General features: G+C 40.9%; 1 protein-coding gene across 1 annotated transcript; it reads left to right on the top strand.

The window, feature by feature from the left end:
- The first annotated feature begins 1,782 nt into the window (after positions 1 to 1,782).
- On the top strand, positions 1,783 to 16,775 carry atosb (atos homolog b). Its single transcript, XM_029511674.1, has 10 exons — positions 1,783 to 2,163; positions 8,474 to 8,660; positions 8,930 to 9,128; positions 9,456 to 10,803; positions 12,279 to 12,337; positions 12,698 to 12,797; positions 13,650 to 13,808; positions 14,424 to 14,492; positions 14,762 to 14,967; positions 15,462 to 16,775. Exons 4-10 carry the CDS (start codon positions 9,619 to 9,621, stop codon positions 15,613 to 15,615), a joined length of 1,932 nt encoding a protein of 643 aa, XP_029367534.1. The 5' UTR covers positions 1,783 to 2,163; positions 8,474 to 8,660; positions 8,930 to 9,128; positions 9,456 to 9,618; the 3' UTR covers positions 15,616 to 16,775.
- The last annotated feature ends 820 nt before the right edge of the window (positions 16,776 to 17,595 follow it).

Raw genomic sequence — 17,595 nt, 5'->3', positions numbered from 1 at the left:
TTAATGTTCTTGTTGGAGTCATGTAATAATCAACTGAGTGTTTGGGGTTGTTTTTTGCAACAACTTAATTGGTCATGTTATGCCATTTTAAATTTTGTTAACTAATTTTTCAAAAAATTTCTAGGCAAAATATTTAATTATAGCATTTGGTCTGTTGGCTGGGGGTAACTTCATACATAGCCTTCATGCAGTTTTTAATTGTTTTATGTAGTTTTGAACCAAATCAGCACATATACGTGTGTAGAGAAGCAAGGTTATTTTTTCTACTTAATAAGCATTATAAAGTGTGGTATGAAAAGTCACTTCCTCTTCTTGTTGAAACCAGTTGTTGAAAGTTGTTCTAAGATTTTAAAACTTTTAAGCTTTTATGATTATTTGTTAACGCCATGACTTAACTATTAAAGTAATTTGCATTTAAGTGACTCCCAAATAACTCATCAAAGGGACAGAAGGAAGGACAACTCCACATAGATAATATCCTCTCAATCCTTCTGTATAATATAGATTTAATATCAGATCAGCTACAACTGTGAAGTGTACATTCTTCATCCTGTATTCAAAACAGATTTGGGCCATAACAAATGGAAATCAAGTGAGAGGTAGACACACCTAATGACCGGTCAGGGAAAGACAGTAACAGACAGCTGAACAATACAGTATGTTTTGTGTACAGTGCTTGAACTTGCGCAATCTCCACCCACAATATTCTGTGTGAGGTGAGAGAACGCACACAAGTGTGTGTGATGCACTTGCTTGCACTGTGTCTAGTTTAACCACACCACTCTGTTCAAAATAGTTCTTGCCCAGTCAACATGCTGTTCCATATTAGCTCACAGATGGTAAAATAGACACACACACACACACACACACATAAATGCACAGATGTGAGCTGCTGCTGGTACACAGCTGATAAACTATTTCACATTCATTTCATTCTCTATCTGCACTCCAGCAGCAGATAAACTGTCTACTTTTTTTTTGCCTATTTAGGCCATAGGTTGTCTCATGCTACATGCTGAGTGTGCACCTGTGTGTTTGTGTGTATTTGTACAAAGGAAGGGGGTAGGTGAACCACATTGATGTTTGTATCTATCGTTGCTGAGGCAATAACTCTTTTTTTATTAGGTGTTGTTTCACCTACACAACTACACTTGTAGTTGTGTTGTGGGAAGAGATTACACAAGTTAAACAGTGCACAAAACCACACAAAACCTGTCTAAAGCTGTCAAGGACACACATTTAACACACATACACACAGTATTTGGAGAAAGTGCTGTTTAATCCTGTGTTGTTTTTGGTTTTTTTGCCCCTACAGAACAGGCGAGCAGGAGTGAGTGGGTGGGTTCACACCCCCCCTCCTTTGCACTCCCTCCCCAAGGCCAATCAGGAACCCTGCCACTACAGCTGACCCCCCTTTTCTCTAGCCAATCAGCTGACAGCCCCCCTTTTCTTTCCCCTGTATGCCTTCGGTGCTGAGTGAGCAAAGCACACCTTGCTCTATCAGCTGAGAGGAAACAGACAGAAAGAGAACACACACATGGGGAAAGAGAGAGCGCAAAAGAGGAGGGGAGATGGTAGGAAAGGAGGGGCCTAGGAGCAGATAGAGGAAGGAAGGAGAGGGTGAGTAAGAAAAGGAATGGGAAGAGAGGAAAGGGGGAATGCTAGCATGTGGAGTGGCTTTTGTATTCAAGATATTTTTGAGGGGCGCACATGAGAGAAAAGAAGAAAGAGGGAGAGGGGGGTTGCCAGAGAGAGAGAAAAGGAGAAGGAGGGAACAAGCAAGACGGGTGGAGGTGGGGGTGAGATTTACTGATGGGCTTGTGATGTGTGTGGCTGAGTGTGGAGAGAGGTAGACAGGAAGAAAACAGAGAGACACGGAGCTGGTGCAGGCTATTTGGCATCCTGACAAAAAAAGCGAAGCAAGGCAGAACAACTTGACTTTTCTTCGTCACCACCTATTCAGCAGGGAGGAAGCAAAGAGAGACAACAAATCGGAGAGTCAAGAGAAAGAGAGAAGGCAGCCTGACCTAGTGGAAATAGAAACTGAGAGGAGGAGGAGAGAAAGAAAACACAGCAGAGTCACCCATCCAGCCACCAGACGAAATAGAGGAAGGAAGGAGAGTCAAAGCATGCAAGTGAGATTAACTCCATCTGTCTGAGGAGGTGAGCGTCACAAGTTCTCCTGCTGTCAAGTCAAGTGTAGCAATGTTGCTCCTGTTGATTGCTGTCATGTTGTCAGCTGGGCTCGGGTGACTCAACTTCTCCTAAAATGGCTACATGAAAGTGAGGCAGACAGACAGACAGACAGACAGACAGGCAGGCAGACATATAGACAGAGGGAGGGAGGGGGAGACAGAAAGGGACCCTGTGTCAAACAGCCTTCTCAGCAACTATGTCACTGAGCCAGCTTAGTTTAGATAGCTAGGACACCCCAAATCAGAGAGATGTGTTTGTGTGTGTGTTCAGTGTAACACTGTCTTCTTAACAGATTTATCAGTTTCAATCAAATTTGCCTCTCGCATTCTGTCACTTTCTGTCTTACTCAGCTGCTTCCTATCATCTGTTTTAGTCCAAGAACACGCATATACAGTCAGCTGTCATCTGAATCCCTCATGCACACTCGCATCAAATTTCCAAACTCTAGATGGCTAGAGTAGTTGAATCAACAGGTGATTGTTTGTGGAGGTGGACTTGACAACTATTTGTGTTTGAGAGTGTGGACATAAGTAAGTGTGTGTGTGTGTGTGTGTGTGTGTGTGTTTTTATCAGCCTCGAGGCACATGCCTGGGAGTAGCTTGGGTGGGGTTGTGCTAAAAGTTGATGAGACAATTGAAGTATTTGAGAAGCTGCTAACCTCATGCTGATGTTATCACACCTCTGATTTAGGCTGAGTGTAAAGGGTTGGTTCGGGACACTAAAAAGAGGACAGAGCGTAGCGGATCAGCTACAGAATCCAGTTTTCACAAAAGGCCCTTTCAAGATTATAACATCTTGTCACTGATTAAGGAGAATGAGTATCATATCACCCACATCATAGATCCAAAAGGATGGGATTAAGCAATGATCACAAACTCCCACAATTACATAATCAAGTTTGAGTGCAATATACTTAATCAACAAGTAGCAATTCTTTCGACCATTTTCATGATCTAATGTTGATAAGGATTTAATTGAATCTCACCTTTTGACTAAAATATGTTTTTGCTTCCCCATGCACTAAAGATAGAAAAAAATTGAAACAGCCTTAATGTAAATGACTTAATTTAAACAAATTCAAAGAGAACAAGCAATATTAATGCCCAGGGCATATAAACTAGTTACAAGCCACAATGCAGCTCATGAATTAAGATCTTTTAACTGTTCCTAATGAATGAAAGGCCCCCAGGGGTAATTTGTTTTATTTATTGCAGGTTTGCAACACTGCTAGGGTTTTCAATGTTGTGGCTGTACGCAACTACACAACTGTATAAAGTGTAATATGGTGTGAATAGATTCAATTTTAACTGTAATAAATTAAAAGTAAACGTAGGCAGCAGTAAACAGAACAGCTGTTCTTTTACAATAACAAGTTCTTAAAAGTGGAGTACATGCTGTGTGGAGTTACAAGGAGAAAATGCTGTGAGTGTCAGTGTTTTCATCCATGGGGTTTTCTGATGAATGTGCATAAGCCAAATGTCAGTTTGTTGTTTGTTTGTTTGTTTTGTTGTTGTTGTTCTTTGAGGATGGGTATTGGCTATGAACTCCCTTCACCTCCGTGTGTTTTTCTGAGAGCTGGTTTCCAGGCCAAAGCTGCCAGCAAACCTCCTATGAAATGTTTATTTTTACTGTTGTGCATGAATTATTCCACAAATTTGCATGTTTTCAATGTTTTCAGAGGTTGGCAGTCTTAAATGTCTTTTTGCTAAAAACACAGATGCTACTTTTGCAACTCCACTGACTCTTTTTGCAAACTCTAATCGATGGTGTATCTCAGTATAACAAGTTTTTAAAAGACAGTGAAGCCAATTTAATGTATAGTGTAGTTATGTGTTGATCAGTACTTTGTTAGCCTTTTATCAGTACCCATAACCTCTGTCATGATGATGAAATGAAATGCTTCAGCGCCTCCAATAAGTCACCTGACCTAAGACCCTTAGCCTTTGACCTCTTGACCGCAGTCTGCCTTGGCCTGAAGGAAGCTAACACATTCACTGACACATAATGTTGTGTATATGGGATCAAAGGAGCCACTAGTCAGACAGATATCAATTTGTTCATGTTGACGATGGCTGTTCCTCAGTGCACTTTAGTTAATCATGGAGTTCGACGCGGTTCTGTCCTTGGCGCAGTTCTTTTCACCCTATATATGCTTCCCATTAGGCAATATTATCTGGAAGCACAGCATCAATATTCAAACGATTTACTTGTCAATTAAGCCGAATGAAACTAATCAACTTTTAAGACTTCTGGCATATCTTACAGACATAACAGGATGACCTGCAATTTTTTACTTCTGAACTCAGACAAAACTGAAGTCACCGTACTTTGCCCTAAGCACCTTAGGGAAGTATTATCTGATCACCTAACCACTCTGGGTGGCATTACTTTGGCCTCCAGTTCCACTGTTAGGAATTTTGGAGTCATTGTTGATCAGGACATGGACAGTTTGTCCCTCATATAAAACAAGCCTCTAGGACAGGTCTCTTTCATCGATGCAATAGTGCAAAGATCAGAAACATCCTGTCTCAAGAGGATGCAGAGGAACTAGTCTGTGCATTTGTAAAACTAGGCTAGACTATTGTAATTCATTACTATCAGGATGTCACAACAATTCTCTGAAAAGCCTTCAGTTGATTCACTGCTGCACGAATATTAACAGGAACTAGGAGAAGTGATCACATTTCTCCTGTGCTAGCTTTTCTTCATTGGCTCCCAGTAAATTTCAAAATAGATTTTAAAATAATTCTCTTAACATACAAAGCTCTGAATGGCCAAGCTACATCCTATCTCAGAGAGTTCATTCTTACTGTCCCAGTAGGTCACTTTGCTCTCTGGATGGAGGTTTGCAGGTGGTTCCTAGAGTCTCAAAGAGTAAATCTGGAGGCAGATCTTTCAACTGTCCGGCTCCTCTTCTATGGAACCAACTCCCAGTATCAGTCCAAGGGGTGGATTCTGTCGCATCTTTCAAGATCAGGCTTAAAACCTTCTTTTATGACAAAGCCTCCAGTTAAAAATGTAAATGTCTTTTAGTTGTGCTGTTATAAGCCTAGACTGCTGGGGGTTGCACTGAGCACCTCTCTCTCTCTCTCCCCCATGCATTTACATTATAAACTTACATGTCTCTAACTTTGTTTCTTCCTGTAGTCTGTGTTTTGTCCCCCCCTGTCCTCTCTTCCTGTCCCTGTCGTACAGGTGCTGAATCATTTCTGCCTAACCCTAAACCTGACCTTTAGTTATCATTACACACTAATACTCACTTCCCATTGGAACCTAATTTTCTTGTGCTACCAGGTTGAAGTCACTGTATGCTTTGTTTGTATTTCTCATGGAAGTTCCTCTCCTCCTTTTCTTATTCTCTGTCTATCCCTTTACCGACCACCCCCCTCGCCCCCTTTCCTTCATGCTCACTCTCACTGTGTCTCTCTCTCTCACTGCCTCTGCTTCTTTCTCTGCCCCCCCCTTTCAAACCACCCAGTTGATGCAGATGGCTGCATTCCCTGAGCCCGTTTTTTCTTTGCCACTGTCGCCAAGTGCTTGCTCTTGGAACTCCATAAAGAGTTTGGTCTAGACCTTCTCTATGTATAAAGTGCCTTGTTGTAATTTTGTTATGATTTGGCATATATAAAATTTGGTTTGATTTGATGTGCAAGCCTATATATATTCTATTTAACATTTTAGTACTCATTGGTATCTCAATAATCTTCCTTGAAGGATAGGTCTTCCATCTTCTGAACAAAATGAGCTGGACAGCAGGTACATCAAAGGTCCTTTGATAATGAGCCAATTCTTGTTGAATGTTTTTGACTGAGTCTACACTCGATTCAATCCAGATCTAAACATGGGTCATGGCAAACTGACCTTGCTGTCTTTTTTTTCCTCTGCTCATTAGTACAACTTGTTCTGTACACCGCTTTGCTGAGCTTTCATGTTACATTGCTTTTCTTTTCTTTTCTTAGTCTTACTCTAAGTTTGTATATGGAAATAAACTGTTGAGGATATTACAGTGTAAAAATAATGATGCAACAGCAATCCTTTAGATTCTTTAATTTATTAGTTATAGCTCATGTTATTTTATGAAGTACTATTTTCTGGTTACAGTTATGCACAGTATGCTCCACTAAGCAGCTTTGCTGCATGTAGTACTTTGACAAAAATAGTAGATGTGTTCCGGTTGCTCTAAAGGATTTTATTGAAAGGATGCATTAATAGAAACCTGGGTACAGCTTCATTTTAGGTTGGGACCTAATAGGTCTGGTTTATGTACTGTATAAATATACTGACACAGCCCTGACATTGCTAAACTCAACCTGTCCCTGCTGTATTTATAATGTCCTCAAGGTCATTTTCTTGGCAGCAGCATGCTTGTTTCCCCCATCACTTTTCTCCTCTTTTTGTCCATGTGTGGATGTTTTTTTTCTTGACAGGTATTTCTCATTTTTGTTTCTGTCCACTCACATTTTTTTACTCTCACTCCATCTCTTAATGATTTCCTGCTGGTTCACTTCTAGTGACAATGAAGATTGCACCTTGCCAGAATGTGTAAAATCTTGATACCTCATATCAGCATAGTTAAATGAAGGTAATGTTAATTTTTTTTTAAAGGATAATGTGTTTTTAATCAGTGATGGCTATTAATTAAAAACAATGCAATACAATTTTAGTACATTAGTTGTCCAGGTTGTAGTTTATAGCCAATTCCAAGAAACTGAAGCCTTTCTTTGGCTAAAGGTCCCAGTACTCTGCTGGTTCCTAGACCGAGCCTGGAAAGGGTTGGGGAGCCTCTGCATCCTCCTTCTCAGCCAGTCAAAATAAGGGCAAAAATTGAGTGGGGCCTACCGAAGAGCCTTTCGATGCTCCCAGTGAGCTCTGACACAGACATTAACTATAAATACTCACTGCTGACTGGTCTCTCATTCTTCCCCATCCCCCACTCCTTGCGTTCACCCATGGGCACTTGCTCAGGAGACTCCACCTGCCCTTGGGGTGTGGGTGGGAGTTGGGGGCTGGGGAGGGGGCAAGAGGTGTATTGTGTTTTCCAAACTCACATTCACATGTCATGTTGTCAAGCTTTTGACTTGGTTGTAAAATGAATCAGCTATAAATCAGATGTTGTTAAGGACTGTATTCCCCCAAATAAATGGTTAATTGAGTTGCAGAAAACCTATGAAACACAATATAAGCTCATATAAAGGCTGTATGTCAGCCAAGCTTTTTAAATACATGGGCTGTCACAGGTCATGTGGAGTGCAGCTATGAAAGCAATACCTCCTATTACTCACATGATTTACCTACTTTGGTCATTACATCATTTGTGAAGTAATTTGGGTATTTTATTCTTTCTTCGACCAGTGGGTACACTTGAGGCGTGTTTCAAAAATACCTACGAACAACTCTTGTTGCCTGCATTTCCTATTTCACACTTTTACACATTTTTTTCTTCCCTTTTGCTTGATTTTTGGGCTTTTGTCATCAGTTTTCTGTAACAATTCTCACCATTTCATGCGAATTATTTTAAGGGAAATACAAGTAAGTGAAGCTGAAGTGAGTTGTTGCAATGCAATTCTCAACAGAAACCAATAGTACATCTCTAGTCAGATTATCTTTCCTGGCTTCAAAAGAATACCCTCTTCTTTGTAATACTTTACAACTGAAGCTCTGGGTTAAATGTGAAGTGCTTAAATCACATTATTTTGCCAGCTCTAGATTATCAGAATGTGAAGATATTTTATACTAAAAGCATCTTTGCCAGTCTCCCCCTACCCCCCCAGCACCCCCCACCAGCCACCTCACCCTCCTCATGGCTCTGCTTCTTTTTCTTAGTCTTTGTCGCCCAGCACAAAGGAGCTGTTATCCTTGGGCTACTGGTCGCCATGACTACTGGTGTGCCCCTCCATATTCACCCTCCCCCACCCACATTCCCAAGTTCTGGTCCAAGTGGGTCGGAAATGGCCTGTTTTTCTTGCCCTTGCATCATTTAGTGCCAACTTGGTGACTCCTGCTCCGTGTTTGTTCCTCATCCCAGTGTTTTGGTTTTTGTACCTAAAATGTGGCATTTCATTTTGGAAAATGAAAGGGACTGAGGGTAATATTTCTTCCTGCAGTCAGGTATGAGGATGTATTTGTGTTTCTTTGACAGAAAACTTTAGATTTGTCTGCTGTACCATGTATGTTTGTGTTTTCAGAGGGAATAGTCCCTTTCCATCTTAATGACTGTTAACGGTAAGGCACAGGCAACTGACTGATTATAGACTTTTTTCTCTGTCTCTCTCTTCAGGAATTCTGGGTGGAATGACCGTGCCGTGATGCCACGTCAATGTCACACCCCAAACTTAGGTGACCAAGGAAGGCATGTCTGGCTATCTGCCAATCACAGGAGGAGCTCTTGTAGAGTTATGTCTGATTCTGGTGCAGAAATATTTCTTCTCGAGATCCTACTGCATTACTGACACTCCGCCCCTCTGGTTAGTTTCACCATCAAACACTTATTGCAGCCCATTATAGTTTAAATGTCTTTGTTATACAAAAACAAACCTACTGTGTAATTCAGGTGTATTGACCAAATAGTTGTCAGAGCAAGTTGCTAATAGTTAAAATAATAATAATAATAATTTATTTCATGTAAATGTACATACTTAACCAAATGGCATCAAAAGTGAACTACTTTAGTTTTCCTGTAGTAGTACATTACAACAAAACACTCACTGATAAAACCTTTTTTATTTCTCCTCAGGTTATAACTCCTGTATCCCACCATATTCACTCCTTTCCTTGGACTGCTCTCTGTTTCCTGACTACCTACTTTGGGATGTTGGCATTTTGTGGCAGCGGTCATGGAGATAGACAGGATACTTTAGTAGGCCATTTCAGACACAACTACCAGATGTTGTGCCAAATGCAGCTTGTCCATGTGGGCAGAATTAGGCACAGAGGTAAGATACAGCTTTTGGGCCTCATATTCAAAATATAGATTTTAAAAGGGCAACATTTTGGCAATGCAATAATGACAGTCTGCCCCCCAAGCTTATTCGGACCCTATGAATGTGCAGATGTTGATTACATTACATTGCTTGTTAGCATCTATGAGTAGACAGAGCTCTTGTAGTTGTTTGACACATACATTTTGTATTCTACAAATGGAGACTTTCAGAAAAGTGGCAATTGTTTGTACATTCAATTGAGAAATATAAAAACTTCCAAAATTTCATGCTATTTCAGTTTCACATCAATGGAAAACAATAATACCATGTTCCTTTCAGGTGCTGTGCAGCTCAACTTCCTGTTTCACACTGTTTGACAATATCAAAGCAAGAACTATAGGACTTCCTATTCCTGTGGAAAATCTTGCTCTGCCTTCTGGCACTAGTTAGGACCTATTTGACCTGTTGCACAAGACTCATAGTCAAGACTCATATAGAAACCATGCGGCACATCCATGTGGAATTAGCCCACAAAAAGACTCCTTTAGAACTTCCAGCCCAGGAGGGGGACCTGCCTCCACCTACAGCCCCAACACAGGGCTTAGACCCTGGAGTTAGACCAGGAACGCCTAGACACTTTGGTCAGGAGGAGTTACGGCTCCAAAAGGTCTACCAGCTCTCAATTTTCTCCCAGCTGGGGGGATTTTCTACCTCCACAGAATCCAACACTGATATCCAACAGCGGCATGTCCGTTTGGGTGTCAAAAGGGGGCTAGAAGAGCCCCAATTGACACATAAGCGCCCTCACTTGGGAGACACCTCAGACAGAGAGGTGCTGGAGGGAGGGGTGCTATGTGGGCCAGCCCCAATTCAAGGTGTTGGAATGGGAGTAGCAATGGGCCCAGGTGGGACAGGTTCTATATACTCTTGCACACAGATGGAGCACAGAGACTCTGAGGGAGGGCTTTCACCTAGGTCCCCGCCTCTCTCCCCAAGCCACACGCCATCTAGACGCCTAACTCAGCACAATCACGATAAGCCCATTCCTGATGTATTTGCTCCACTCTCACCTAAATCACCCCCAATGTGTGACCCACATGGGCATCCCTGTGACCAGGGCCACTCCCTTGGAAGCTCAGCCCGGACTGAGCCTCCTAATGGTGGCCGTACACCAACCTACTCTCTTGGTAGTCCTGGAAGTGAGAGCTGTACTAATGGTTCATCAGGAGGCCAGCCCAGCCCCCACTTATATGAAATGTCCACATATGAGACTCCAAACCCTGCCAGTCCCACGAGCCCACCAGGCCCTTTCTCCCCCCCACACCACACAGAGCTCCAGGAACCAGGGGAGGCCACTGAATGGGAAGTTGGACTTGAATCCTCTCCACCTGAGCGAAGTGCCACACAGACTGCCTCCTCCTCCAACGGCTTGGCATCCTGGGAGAAAACGCCCAGCAGTAATGGCCACCGTCTATCCTCTGGAGGCCATTGGCCGGCCAAGAAGAGGCTGCTGTCCCCAAATGACACAGGGGAGTCATGCTCAGAAGATGAGGGACCATCCACATCCAAGAGAAGCAGACTATCATTGCTGACGCCAGGACTTGGCCCTGCCTCATGTCGCAGCACTGATGCTAAAGCTGCCCCTTACTGGAACCACCTGCTGCCCTCTGCAAGAGACTGGCCTAAGGTTAGCACACCCGCATACATCTACCGTGGAAATGTGTTTTAAATAATTCAGTTTGCCAAAACAACTGCAGCAGCCTATCCAACTACCTCCTTATGGCTAACATTAGCTCTTATGCTATCTAACTGCAATAACAAGAGATCCTACATTTGTTGGAGAAAAAAAAAAATTACAACCAGATGATTCAGTGTTCCAACATAATCAGTTACAACATGAAATGCCATTGAAAACAGACACTGAATAAAACAATTGCACATTTGCATGTAAATACCATGCTTTTAGGCACAAAGGTTTTGGGGCCCCTACTACACAGAGGCTTCTACAGTACTGACTATGGAATAAGGACAAGCTGTTCAAAGTCACTGGTTGACTGTAAGAGATTTGTGAGCCTTGACAGTCCTGGAAAAGAGGCTGAGGCATAAATAAAGAGAAACTAAGGGAACAAGTAAAAGTGACAGAATGAAGTGACGGTCGACTCATTATCACACCACGCTGGAACAGGCTGAGCAGCTCCAGAATAAGCCCATTGAGGGAGGGACCATTGTTCGCTCCTACATGAGTGAGCTGTACCTCTCACACACATGGACACACACACATACAAATGCATACATCATGCTTAAAAATGGTTCTGGAAGTGAATTGGCCATTTTCGAACACAGGAAGGCCAGAAAGAGCTTTGAGTGTATGGGTCACTTTCACAGTTAGTTTCCATCAAGGTGTTCAGAGCATGTATTAGGGCAGCACAGTGAGAAACAGACTGATGTAAGAAAGACTCAAGGACACAAATCAGGGACATAAAAAACAGTGAAAGGAAGACTTTGTCAGGAGAAATTGTCAGAAGAGATGCTTCAGTAAACAAAGGCAAGTAAAAGATTTTTCAGAGACAGAGCAAGGTGAGACAGGACAATATTCCAAAATGTCATATGTGGTTTTGATCGAGAGTGATGATAAGGCAACCAGCTGACAAAAAGCTTCAAGCTCTGAAGAGAGCCAGTGCAACCGAGGTATAGTTAACACCGATAAGTTAACAATGACCGAAAGGTTTGTTGTGAGCAAATGGCCAGCAGGTAGCAACGAGTCCTCTGAAAGTTGGGTGGCATTTAGGAGGAACGACAGCCTGGAAATGGGGAATGTTTGTGCACGTGACACAACGTGCAATAGTCAGTACTCAGTAAGTAAGAGGACAGCTGAAATACACAGCTACTCATACAATTTCACACACAAACATAACCATTAATCATTATGCAAGTATAATTTTTTTCTGATTGTGTCCTTGTAGTATTATTATTATTATTTTATTTTGTTTTGTTTTGTTTTGTTTTGTTTTGTTTTGTTTTGTTTTATTTTATTTTATTTTATTTTGTTTTATTTTATTTTTGTAACTATTTAAAACATCTCCTGCGGATGTCTGTAAATATCAATTGACTTTTCAGAATAATTACTGACAAAAACAACTCATAAGTTTCCTTTTTGTCCAGACTGCCACGGATTGCACAAGATCAGGGAGACGACTAAAAAGTGGGCTGCGCTTAAAAAGGTGAGTCAGCTGTCATATTTTCAACAAAGTTACATCATGTAAAAAAATTCAAAAAAAACGGATCAAATGAACATATTATAAGCTTTAGCAGGTTTGTGTATTTAAACCCAAGTACACATGGATGGATGAGATGAGTACAGTGACAAGTCAGATTGACTACAACAAAGTAAACAAAGGGAAAGGAGGTAGGAGTTAGGGTAGGTTGTATGTTATTCTAAATTAAAGGGTTTTGTGTCTGGACTCAAATTCTCAGACCCAGACACACTCAGAAGCATGTGACATGTTGGTTAAGACAAAATTAGTGTAATTTTAACCACTAACTACGGGTCTGTTTTGTGTGTTTTTTGTGGTCATATTCAGTCGCCAGCTGCGCAGCGGCAGACACACAGACACCGGCCGCTCCACACGTTCCAGCTGGCCCTCATCTTCCATCAGCAGATCACTACTCGGCAACTTTGAGGTACAAACTTTAACTCTAACCAGTGTCCGTGGCACGCAAAGAAAAAGTCTGTTTTGGAGACATCTTTCAGTAGAACCAGTTTCTAACCCTTAAGAAAAGCCAAAGAAATTTATTTTTTATTGCACAAGTTAAATAACACAAATTTAAATGGAAAATGCTCACAAAAAGCACCAAATCATTTACATTAATAAAAAAAAAGGTTTTGTCTATTTTATACATTTGAGACAAGACTACATTTTTCTCCACTAGCCCTGTTTCTGATTAAATAAAATTGCAAAACTCTTGCTGATATAGATATATATATTAATCTGTCTGAATATTTATGAAAAGAAGAAGCTTTTTTTCTCCTTTGTAAAAATAAGTCCAGATAATTTTCTTATTGTTGCAGAGCCCCACTCAGGATTTCAATGTTTATAGTAAATGTAAAAAAATTATCTTTTTTTTTACTTTTTCTAACTATTAAATTCTAATCAGATTTCATATTTAATGTACCAAATTGCAACTTTCATTTTCTCAAAGCACTTTCCAGTAAAAAGAAGTAAGAAAAAAAACGTTCTACAGTGCAGTTAATTTAAAGATAGCTGATTCTATTGTATTGACATTGAAATAAAAAAAATATATATATATATCCAATTATGTCAGAAAACTCTTCTTTTTGTCCACCTGCTGTTTTATTAATAAAATGTTTTGTTCCAATTCCAAATGTGACCCCCCCCCCCCCCCCCCCCCCCCATGCATAGCAATAGTCTGTTCCTAATAAGCGTAATACAGCAAGTTTTACAGGTTAAGCCTTTTCAGAGGGACTTGTCCATGACTGTGTATTCTCTTTTTTTTCTGTCTTTCACGTTGCAGGAGTCTATACTGAAGGGACGATTCTCCCCATCTGGCCGGATTGAAGGCTTCACGGCGGAGATTGGTGCCAGCGGCTCTTATTGCCCACAGCACGTCACTCTGCCGGTGCAGGTCACATACTACGACATCTCAGAGCATAGCGCACCCTCCCCCTTCCTGGTCAGTCTGAATGCATGCGCATCTGCCAGATATAGTTTGTTTGTGTGTGGTTATGTGCGTTCTCATTAAGGCACAAACAATAAACCAACAGTGTTTACTCTACATGGGAGTTTTCCTTTGCTAGTATGAAAATAATACACACAATTCATGGAAAGAAAAACCTCTTGCAAGAAGTCTTAAACTGTCAGACTGGAACATTTGGAAACCAGCTGTTTTCACTTTCTCAGCTTCATGCCTCATGATGACTTTGAATTGTTGTGTATAAAAGTGGTGAATGTATGGCCCCTTTTGATTAGGTTCTTTGAACTGTTAAATCACATTTCACATAACATGACTCCCTCTTAAGCTGTCTTTTCAACTACAGCAGAATATGTCAGTCAGTCGGCTTTCATGAAGGTGTTTTGTTGCTTTTGTGTTAAGTGTTATTGATAATTAAATGGTTCAGTGTGAAAAGCAAGAAATGCATTCCATAATCAAACCAGTTTCTATTCCAATACAGCTGCCACAATGTTGTTCCCTCAAAGTTTCACGAGCTATTAAAAGCTATTAAAATGTGTCCATAAAAAATTAGGAGTTATGTAATCATCAACTATGTCACGTCTCTGTATCTCATAGGGGGTGATTTCCCTCGAGCCTCTGGGAAAGAAAGGATACAGCATACCCAAAGCAGGGACCATTCAAGTGGTAATTTTGTTTTTGTTTTGTTTTTTTTTGTTAGTTTTTTTTTTTTTTACACATCTCAGCACACCCTGTGCAAATGAAGATCTATCTCATCTTTATTTCCCCAACATTTTACAATGTTGACATACAACAAGTTGATATTGAGATCTTTTCATGATATTTGTCATTGCACATCACCTCATACATTTTTTTTACGTTTGGATTAAAACATTCATTAGCTGTTATACTTTTGCTACCTCGAACACTGACGTTGGTCTGGTATATCTCCTCAGACCTTATTTAATCCCAACAAAACTGTGGTGAAGATGTTCCTGGTGACCTACAACTTCGGAGACATGCCTGTCAATCACATGACCTTCCTGCGACACCGTATCTTCCTGGTACCCGTGGAGGAGGGTGTTGAGGGGAAAGGTGAGATGTCTCCAGGGGGCGGAGCAGTGGACAGGAAGAAGATTCTCTGCTACCTGATACATCTCAGGTAAGGCTGTCTGCATCATTGTTTTATACCTTTGTTTCTGAAAAGACTTTACTTTTATTTTGTGGGAGACACAAAATCTTAATGCGTTCATTTAAAGTATATTTTTCATAATATTGATATTTGTGTTGATGAAATTTTGAACACATTTTCCTGCCTTCAAAGTTATTTTCTGTAATTATAGCAGTAGTTCACATTTTCTGACATATTTGTACAGTAATCATAAGGCTATAGGCAGCACCAGGTTCCCTTATCTTTGCATTAGAACTGAAAACATTCTCGTACAGCCGCCTCAGCTGTCATTTCTCTCAGCAGAGACTTACCGCTGCGTAGAGCCAGACTATCTGTTTATGGCCCTTTTGAAGTGAACGCATATAAATTATGTTTTTTTTCTCATTTCAGTTTAAAGGGTTGGGTTAAGTATTCAGTTTCACTTTAAAATTTTATGTTAAAACAAAAGTTTTGGCTTACACTGATGTCTGTTCTCACCTCTCCAGATTCCAGAGCTCCAAATCTGGGAAGATCTACTTGCACAACGATATCCGGCTGCTATTCTCCCGCAAATCCATCGAAGTGGACACAGGGATCCCTTATGAGCTGAAATCTTTCACCGAGGTGCCAAGAAACCCTAAATACTCCCCCCGAATGTGACCCCAGCTTGATCCTTCGACCCTCCCTGATCAACGCAGCCCCTCCTGTGCTTCCTAAAAGGGAGGGAAACAGACAGACTGCTAGAATCACAGACATAAAACTTGAGAAGAATGAATGAGACATGACATATGCTCACAAGACACCCATGCACAAATGATACAGAGATGGTTTTTGGAAAAGTCCCTCTTTTTATGCAGTTAGTCACCATAGATCAGATACAACTGTGAAATGTCACTCAACAGATGTTTGCTGTATCTTCCATTCACTGGAAATATTAGAAATATTAGAAATGTTTGTGTAGGTGCAGTCAAAAGCAGGACTTTTTCAACGCCTTCATCTGAGCAAATAAAGAAATGCACAAACACTGACACACACATGAAAAGCGACTGACAGGACTCACGGACAGCACACGCCACAGCTGACGCAGTGGAAACACTTCCGCTGGCGACTCTCTAAGTTCAGTGTTAACATGCATGCCTTGTGACTTTAACACCTGAATTTTCCTCTAGTGCCGTATCACACTGTCCTTCACTCTGCCTGCAGCTCCAATTGCCTCATTGGACCAATCAATCCCACAACTTTGAATCTGACAAAAAGGCACAAACAATAAGCACATCCTTGATTGCAGGGGAGAAGCTACATGTTTACCATCCTTAGCACACTCACACACTTCCTAAGCAGTGTCGCACACACACTTGGGAAAGTGAGGGCTGAGCCAGAATCAGCCATCTTGATTAGATGTTTTATCATTTAACACAAATTAAAAACCACGACAAATCAATTGACCAAACTCAGGATGTCTGTTGAAGAATATGTTTCTCTTCATGGTACAGACCGCTGTGGTGAATTCAGGCCGGGAGGGTCATACCATGTCATGAAAAACAGATGAATCCAGCTCATTCTAATGTAGCCAGACTGAGGGACATTGTGCTTTTTTCTTTTTTTTTTCTTTTTTGTTAATATATATATATTTTTTATTCTGTTCAGAGCCGTCTGATGTTGGAGCAGAAAATGAAAAAAAGACAAGCTGTAGTATTTTTAATTTATGTTTTTGCAAATGTCTTAATAAGCAATATACTGCACAAAGTAGAGTGTGTTTTTTCAGCCGGACGAGCTTTCTCTCTGGAAGAGCAGTTAGAGCAGAGAGAGCAAAGAGTGAGTGAAGAAATGGGAGGGAGGGAGGGAGGGAGGTTGAGGGCGGGAATTGGGGGGGGTTATTTAATGTGGAGAAAAAGTCTATGTATATTTAAAAGAATAAACTCTGCAAATAGTGGGTAGCACATGCGTTTCTTGTTGTTTCTCACAGGCAGACATTGTGCAAATGCTTTTCTTTAATTAATTATTGCTGATACGGATGTCTGGCTTTCTACCAGATCAGTATTTGCTCAGTGACACAGTGTCATATTTCAGCTATTATCATTTATGCAATTCTACATACAGCACATTTTCATTTGTCGTTATATGCCAGGTACCAAATGAGCACTGCGTGTTGACAAATGCCCATAAAGTTTTAGATCTAGTTTGGGAAGAGGGATTCACAGCCAAAGCCTCTACTGGCATTTTTTCCAATGCACTCTTAATTAGAGCAGTCTGAATTTGAGTTTAATGTCAAGTTTGCTTTTGAATCGATTTCATTTCAAAATGCAATCTGAGGAAGTTTAGTGTAGAGGAAGGAATTTCTAACTTTGCAGAGCGCCTCCAGAGCCACGGAAAACATTAATCAGCTGTTTTCACTGGCTGGATAATAGTAACCATTACAAGTAAACTGAACTTCACGTGTGCAAATTGGTCCCCTGCCCCTGCCTGCCTTTTTAAATCTATTCCTATTCCAAAAAATATACTTGTAGCCCTGCATGAGCACAACCAAGAATCCGTGTCATACTACAATGTTTTACTTGACTTTTTCATTGCAGAATCCTCTGCAGTGAAAAAGTTCAATAACAAAATCGGTTCACAAAGCAGCTAATGTTCCAGCTTACA

Source organism: Echeneis naucrates, chromosome 9 (genome assembly GCF_900963305.1).
Source record: "Echeneis naucrates chromosome 9, fEcheNa1.1, whole genome shotgun sequence".
Classification (NCBI taxonomy): Eukaryota; Metazoa; Chordata; class Actinopteri; order Carangiformes; family Echeneidae; genus Echeneis; species Echeneis naucrates.
Note: the sequence above shows the minus strand (reverse complement) of the source record. Positions and strands in the feature narration are given on the sequence as shown.